Source organism: Sinocyclocheilus anshuiensis, unplaced genomic scaffold, assembly GCF_001515605.1.
Source record: "Sinocyclocheilus anshuiensis isolate Anshui unplaced genomic scaffold, SAMN03320099.WGS_v1.1 scaffold530, whole genome shotgun sequence".
NCBI lineage: Eukaryota > Metazoa > Chordata > Actinopteri > Cypriniformes > Cyprinidae > Sinocyclocheilus > Sinocyclocheilus anshuiensis.
Window position 1 is genome coordinate 15,302 of NW_015547643.1, and position 8,730 is coordinate 24,031.

An 8,730-nucleotide genomic window follows, 5' to 3' on the forward strand; every position below is an offset into this window, starting at 1 on the left:
GGAATTCTGGGGATACTGGAGATACAGGGAGCACAGGAGATACAGAAGTCACTGGAGATACAGGGGGCTTAGAGTTCACCTCTCCAAAAAAGTCAATCAGGTCCATTACAAAAATGTCCTTAAGTTCCTCATAATATCGACCAGAGGCCAGTTCGTACTCACTCATAGTGGTGGGAGTGTGGGAGGGGCAATCCTCCACGTCCCTGAGTTCCACTAACACTCCCTCAGCGAATAAAGTCCAGGGTGTGAGCTTCCAGTGGGCGATCTCCCTGCTCCAGGAAGATAAGTTTTACGGGAAGAAGGTCCATAGTAAAAATTAAACAAAACAAAAGAGAAAAATGCCGCTCATACAGTTTCAGCCAGTTATTCTGTTACAGTCTCTGGTAGATTAAACTCACGGAGAGTGGGGAATCCAAAAGAACAATATAAATCCACTCGGAAACAGACAGGAAAAACTCAGGAATAATCCATGCAAACGTGTAACATAGACAATAACTGGCAACTGAAATGGGGAGAAATCAGGACTTAAGAACCCAGGGCCTAATGGGAGAATTAATGACACACCAGGTGGGAACAATTAACTCAACAAGACAGGCAACAACTAGGGCTACGTCCACACGAAGCCAGAGCTTTCCCTATCCGATCTTTTTTTTCTCTTCGTCTCAAAAAATATCTGCATCCACACGAAACCACAAAACCGACACAAAACGATGTAGTACACATGCCAGACCAGTATTTGGCGCTGTAATTCTGCCACAGAGATACACTAAAAACGGAGAAGAAGACTTGGACTATGCGCATAAACCTTGCGCGCGGTATACAAACGAACATGGAACAATACATTTATTAATCTGTGTTAATGTTAGTTAATAAAAAGACAATTGTTCAGTGTTTGTTCATGTTTTTGTTGCTGTTACATGACGTAGGGGTGTCTGACTAGGGGCGAGACGTGGGCTGATGACGTCATCGTTTCAGAAAATATATGGATTCGCTGTCCACACGAAAATGCAAGGACAGCGTTTTCAAATTTATCCACTCTGGGACACGGTTTCAAAAAATATCGGTTTCACTCTCCCAAAACGCCGGATCCGTGTGGACGAAACGCCTATACGATACAAAATTTATGCTTATACAGCTAAACGCATCTCCGTGTGGACGGGGCCTAGGTCACAACAGAAACTCAAAACACACAGACATATAACAGTAGTGGAATTAAACTTTACGTATGATTATTTACATGTTTACTTTTGTGCTGAAAAATTGTGTACCAAGAATGTGGGAGTTGCATGGATTTCCCATTGATAATGACAGAACAACTGACTTTTTAATCAATAACTGACATCTTTGAAAAGTTTGTTTTGCTTGCACAGATGAGAGCTAAGACGTGGAATAAAGGCATAATTGAAATAGGATTTAAAATTTTCATATTAGGATTTAGACGGGTTGTGATGAGGACTCAAAGTCTTTTCTCACACAAAAGTATCTAATAGGACAGTACAGACAGACTGGACGTGAAGTAGTGGAGAGAGGGGAATGGGATTGGGAAAGGTCCTTAAGTCCTTGAGTCAACCGCACTACATGACTGAGCGCTGCCTGGCTCTGAGCTATCAGAGCTATCGGATCTGACGTGTGTACTCCAAATCTGTCCATAACCAACCAAATCCAAACTTGAGCTGAGAATCAAGGTCAGACAGAGAGAGAGAGATCAAACGAGGGGCAGACAGCACCAACAAGGAATTCAATTGAGGGGCAGACAGTACCAACAAGGAAATCAGAAGGTCATCAACAAGACAGCAGTCCGAAACTGAATTCACAGCCTGGACAAGATAATGGCAAGTTGAAAACCACTACTGTAGATGAAGATTGTAGAGACATATATTTTTAGACTAAAGACTGCATGATACTTCTAAATGTGCTTAATCGAAAATGTCGAAAATGTTTTATTTTCATTTTTTATTTTTTATGTTGAACCAGGAAACCATGCTGTCTAGCTGTTAAAATTAGAAACACTTTTTGGACAGTTTGGCCAAAAATTTCATAGTGAAACAAATAACAGAAGATGGAAATGAAGTTGACTGATTCTAATGTCTTTCTTTTCATGCAGAGGAGATCTCTAAGCACAAAGGTCCTCCAGTCTTTACACAAGCTGAGAGATATAAGATGGTGCGAGCAATAAAGTGGGTGGATGAAATCGTGGAAGGAGCTCCATATGTTACCACGCTTGAGACTCTGGACAAATATTGCTGCGATTTCTGTGTTCATGGAGGTCAGAGCCTAAACATAATAACCATGTCTAACCTGTGCTAAGACATTGATATTGAAGTCAATACAGAAAAGTAATTATTATAATAGTGTTTGTGTTTAATGCCTTGTCCTTGATAGACTATATGCCCAAAAGTGTGTTGACACCCCTTTTTATTTAACAGGTTTGGCTATTACGGTAATTTCTCAAAGGAAAAATCCTATTGTTACACTATATCATAGGACTTCAACCCTGCTCCTGGGGACCCACTGTCCTGCAGAGTTCAACTCCAACCCTAATCAAACACACCTGAATCAGCTAATCAAGGTCTTCAAGATCACTTGAAAAGGCACAGGCCAGGTGTGCTGAAGCAGGTTCGAAATAAACTTTGCAGGAGAGTGGGTCCCCAGGAACAGGGTTGAAGACCTGTGCACTATATAATATAATTCTTCAGAATTGTGTGCTTTAATTTTTTGCAGCAGTTTGAGGAAGGTCCTTTCTGTCAGGTAACAAGAAGGAATGTAGTTGAAAATTAACCCAAATGCTCGAAGTCTATTTGTAGAACACGATAAACAGGTAAGTGACAGCTCAAAAACTCAAAGATTACTTAACTTGGGGGTGACTGTAATGTTTTTGCGAGTTAGTCAGGTTACTGAGGAGGAACTCCCCTTGTCTTATACAAGACCAATTCCTATCTACTTGAATGGGGAAATCGTGAAATCTCAAAAACAGCTTACCACTCTCACAATTAAATAACATTTCATATCAGCAACAAAATCTGACATGAACTGCTCCATAAATGTTGTTTCGTATCCTCAAATAGCATTAAAAAGCATATATTTCAGGCTGAACCAGTCAATGCACATGTGCAGCCCTAAGTGCACACTTTAGGTCACTGACTGTTTCTATGGCAACCTGAGCTTCTAAAGGCAGCTGCAGTGACATAAAGAGCAATGGGCTCTTTTATTAAGAAGGTGGGACTTTTTCTGTTATATTGCACATGGCTATTTCACCCATTCATAGTAATGTGAGTGCACTGTCTTGGTATTTCTAACGTCTTTAGAAAGTCTTTAGTGCAGTCCTTGATAAGTGAGGCGATGGGTGTCAGGTTTGGATGATAACTCATGACAGTACTTCAACTCTCCCAAAGGTTCTCCTGATGTCCACAAGCAACACCACAATTATCACTGTTCAAGTTTGTGTGTCAGTAGCAGGTAGTGGTGAAAGGGAGTGATGGAGGCACCATTGTGGAGTTGGAATGGAAGAAGTGCACCACCATGGTGGAGCAGACGGAGCATGAGACCAACAAAGTTAAGCAGGGGATCCTGTGGAGGCCAGCAAATCGAGATGTAAGAGATTGAAGCTACCATGGTGGAGTCAACGGAACAGAAGACTACAATGGCAGAGCTGGCAGAGATGGAGACCACCATGATGGAGTGAAGAACGGCTTCCTTGGCAGAGATTATGGAGCAAGGAACAGTCTCCGTGGCCAAGGCAAGGTAGTGAGGAACAACTTCTGTGGCCGAGACGAGGGAGCAGGGAAGCAGCCTTTGAGGCTGGGACACGGGGAGTGTTCAACATGGCTGGTACAGGATTGTGAAACTTGGGACCTCCAGACTTAGGATCACCAGGTTTGGGACCACCGGACTTGGGACCACATGGCGCATTAAACATGAGACCACCAGACTTGGGACCACAGAGAACACTGGGGCATTAACAGACCAGGACAAGGCAGGAGCTCTCCTTCTCCTCCTCCTGATGGGTGTCATGTGTGGATGAGAATTAGTCCAGGAGTGGGAGTGACTGGAATGTGACAGTATCCCCAGGCTTCTGAAGGTGACTCCTGACACCTACAAGCAACACCACAAATATCACTGTCCAAGTTTGTGTTGTCAGTAGACGGTAGTGGTGGTAGGGACTAGGGAGTGATGGAGGCACCATTGTGGATTTGGAATCACAGAAGGGAAACCCTACGGTGGAGCAGCCGGAACAGGAGACCAACAAGGCAACGCAGACAGAACAAGGGACCACAGGGGAGCCAGCAGAGCAAGATCTACCAAATTTGAGCAGGGGATCTTGTGGAGGCCGGCAAAACGAGATGGAGTAGATGGAAACCATTCATGGTGAAGCTGACGGAACAGAAGTCTGCAATGGTGGGGAGGCAGGAGCTCTTCTCCTCCTCTTTCTGATGGGTGTCATGTGTGCATGATAATTAGTCCCGTAGTGGGAATGACTGGAACGTGATAGTACCTCTAGTCTTCTGAAGGTGGCTCCTGATGCCTACAAGCAACACCACAAATATCACTGTCCAAGTTGGTGTTGTCGGAAGCAGGTAGTACTGGTAGGGACTAGGGAGTGATGGAAACACCATTGTGGAGTTGGAATCGAAGAAGAGGACCCCCACAGTGGAACAGACGGAGCAGGAGAACAAAAAGGCAATGCAGGCAGAACAAGGGATCACAGGGGAGCCGGCAAAGCAAGAGACCACCAAATTTGGGCAGGGGATCTTGTGGAGGCCAGCAAAATGAGATGGAAGAGATGGTTTAGCCGACAGAACAGAAGACTACTATGATAGAGCTGGCAGAGATAGAGTTCACTATGATGCAGTGAGGAATAGCTTCCTTGTCAGAGACGATGGAGCGAATTACAGTCTCAGAGGCTGGGTCAAGGGGCCTCCGTGGCCAGGACAGAACATGAGACCCCCAGGGCCATGGGACTTTGGATTACTGGATTCACCAGGATTACCAGGTTTCGGATCACCAGACTTGGGATCACTGAGGGATTATCAGGCCAGGACAAGACAGGAGCTCTCCTTTTTTGTCCTCCTTCTGATGAGTGTCAGGTGTGGATGATAATTAGTCTAGGAGTGGGAGTGACTGGAACATGACACTTTGGCTTCATCTGAAAATGCATATTTCCCAACTATATAGTAGGTGACAGTAACAGTATGTAAAAAAAAATAGTTTGTCCGAATTCAAAGTATTCATAAAACAGTAGGTGGATCCTGTGGATACTTTACTATCCCATGAGGTCATGGGAGAGGATTTGTGAATGGCAGTGAAGCGACACACTGTGGTACACTGTAAAAAAAACAAATTTATGGTAAAAAACTGGTTGCCAGAATTTTACCGTAAAAAATACTGTAGCAACATTTTTTGTTTTATGGATTTCATTTAAATTTACATTTAAAAAACGTATTTCATGAACTTATATCATGTTAATATGCCAATCTATTGAAGTTCTGAAATCTGTTTAGTACCTTTGTAATACTCTGATAACCACCAAAAGCAGGTGGTGAGAAAGTCACATGATGAATCAAAGCTCATCACAAGCAGCTTTTCCACAAGCTGAGAAGAAGAATGTATATAGAAGGTGCACTGTGTCATTCACACAAATACTAAACACCATCATGGTAACACACAACACTAATGTAATGCAAATAAACATTAATTTAACAACATTAGATGTAACATACCACCCTAATGAGAAGGAAAAAATTACAAAGAAACAGTTATTTCAATGAAAAAACATCAAATGTAACACAGGCAATTCTGGAAATGTCAATTTACGGGTTTTCACTGTAAATTATACATTCCTTTTCACTTCCAAGAATTGTATTTTAATGAAATGTCCAATACAGTTTTTCACCGTATATAGTAGGGAAACTTACCGTTAACCAATTAATAGGTTTTTACTGTAGCATTTTTATAGTCTTTTACCGTTCAATCACGATCATTTTTATAGTGTAGGTCACATGACAATAACAACATGGCAATAACAACATGACAAATATGTTGTTATATGACTATGGGGAAGTCGTGGCCTAATGGTTAGAGAGTTGGACTCGTAACCCAAGGGTTGCGAGTTTGAGTCTCGTACCGGCAGGGATTGTAGGTGGGGGGAGTGAATGTACAGCGCTCTCTTCCACCTTCAATACCACGACTGAGGCACCCTTGATCAAGGCACCGAACCCCCAACTGCTCCCCAGGCGCCGCAGCATAAATGGCTGCCCACTGCTCCGGGTGTGTGTTCACGGTGTGTGTGTGTTCACTGCTGTGTGTGTGTGCACTTAGGATGGATTAAATGCAGAGCACTAATTCCGAGTATGGGTAACCATATTTAGCCACATTTTACTTCACTTTCACTTTCAATATATAACATTGGAATTACATACATACAGTGGGTACGGAAAGTATTCAGACCCCCTTCAATTTTTCACTCTTTGTTATATTGCAAAAACTTGTTGCATCTTTCCCAAAAAGACTCATGGCTGTATTAGATCAAAAGGGTGCTTCTACTAAATACTGAGCAAAGGGTCTGAATACTTAGGACCATGTGATATTTCAGTTTTTCTTTTTTAATAAATCTGCAAAAATGTCAACGATTCTGTGTTTTTCTGTCAATATGGGGTGCTGTGTGTACATTAATAAGGAAAAAAAATTAACTTAAATGATTTTAGCAAATGGCTGCAATATAACAAAGAGTGAAAAATTTAAGGGGGTCTGAATACTTTCCGTACCCACTGTACTACACACATAAATAGAACATACTTTTTTTTAGCAGTTGCAAAGTACTTAAGCCATACCTACTTTGATTCTGTTCATGATGTGACAGTGCTCCTGTATGGAAGCCCTGAACCGCATGGTGAAAAAAGAAAAAAAGGAAAACTTATCTTGTTATTTCAACATAAAACTCGTTATTTCGACATAATAACTCGTTATTTCGAGATATTAAGTCGTTATTTCGACATAATAACCCGTTATTTCGAGATATTAAGTCGTTATTTCGACATAAGTCTCATTATGTTAAGGTTTGTATTAATTTCAATATTAGCCACTAGAGGGCAGAATAAGACTAAGACTAAGCGAATCAATTAAAGGCGGGGTAAGCGATTTCTGGTAGCCAATGTTGACATTTGAAATCACCAAAACAAACACGCCCCTACCCCAAAAGGGTCTCGCCCCTATTTTGATAGCTCCGCCCCACGCATACGTACGCATCCCAGGCCTGATTAGTTCTGTGAAACAAAGCAAAACCAATGTTACACTGTGTCTACACCGGACGTGAGTGGCGTGGTGCGACAAAATACTATGGAACTCATTATAAACAGTGATGCTGTCTACACCATAGAAATATATACATCGGTCTATATATATACGGTCTACACTGGATGCGGTGCGGCACGACACGACAAATCCCCGACAGAAAACTGCTGCTGCGTTCTATTCATGAAGTATTGACACAAATTTCAAATGATTTTCAACGGTCGCTTTGTCGCTTCCAGTGTACTAGACAGACTTTAGCTGTTGCGGCGCAGACACGGTGTTACTCACCTATCGAGAAGAAACAAAGCAACCTCGGCGTCCGATCGCAGGCCTTCCGCTCCTTGAGTTCTCTCCAGCGCTGGAAAGCTGATCCGATATTTACACGGGTCCTACTTCTTGCCATAAGCCTTCTTTTATTCCGCAGACGTTTTCCTCTTTTGTCTTTCATCCGCCATCTCTATCTTTCTGTCGCTCGGCTCGGACTGAACGCTCTCTCCTCCACATCATGAGTAGACACGCCCCTTACTGCTGATTGGCTACAAGTTTGTTTAGCTGTTCGGCCCGAATCAGTTTTCTAAAGCGTTTTTGAAAAATCGCTTACCCCACCTTTAAAGAACGCATTGTAGTTACTGTTAAGCACTTTTACAAGTTGGTGCTCCAAAATCCCAGAAGTTTATCATGGGAATTTGCATTCATGCCAGGCATATGCATTCATTCCAGGCTAACATTTATTGAGGTGAAATTTATCTAGCCCATAAACATGGTACCGTAAAAGGTTGTCATAAATGCACTATAGGCATTTATTCTATGTAGTTTTCATAACACTGGATATTCTACTGATTCAAACTTTTCTAATACATGGCCTAATCGGCAATTAACTTATTTAGCAATTACATAGCTAGGCCTATATAGTTTTGTGCTAATTGCTAGTATTGCTCTTTCAGCCAACTTAGTTTATCTATTAGACTTGGTATATTTGTTGACAGCGTCAGGGCTGCGTTCAGCCTCGACAAAACGGTGAAAATTTTTTTTTAAACGGAAACAGTGGTGCATTGAACACGCTGTTCTGATGACGCAAGAGTTGCAACTTATGGCAGCTGAGAAGGCCATTTTTGTGTTCTTTTTGAAGAACTTTCTGAGCCTGATGAAATCGGTATAAATACGTGTTTAATACTGCAAAATGGGATGCACCGATACCACTTTTTTCAGAATGAGTCCGATACCGATACTTTCATTTTTGGTACTTGCCGATACAGATACTGATACCTGTATTTTCACAGCATTTGTAATTTTTTTTAAATATTGGGTACAGAAACAAAATAACAGTAGTAATAATAATAATAATAATAATATGAATAATGTTAGTTGACTTCATTTAGCAAACAGATATTACCTTCAGTTATTTCCACAATTAATTATACCTGTTAAAATGTATTATAAAAG

At 41.7% G+C, this 8,730-nt stretch overlaps 1 protein-coding gene across 1 annotated transcript in view; it reads left to right on the plus strand.

Annotated features, from left to right (window-relative positions):
• Positions 1–3,603, plus strand: part of LOC107701902 (ethanolamine-phosphate cytidylyltransferase-like) — a 5,893-nt gene extending 2,290 nt beyond the window's left edge. The window contains exons 2-4 of the mRNA XM_016504049.1: positions 2,105–2,266; positions 2,427–2,440; positions 3,454–3,603. Coding sequence (XP_016359535.1) covers positions 2,105–2,266; positions 2,427–2,440; positions 3,454–3,603 — 326 coding nt within the window. The remainder of the gene's footprint in view (positions 1–2,104; positions 2,267–2,426; positions 2,441–3,453) is intronic.
• Positions 3,604–8,730: the final 5,127 nt, after the last annotated feature.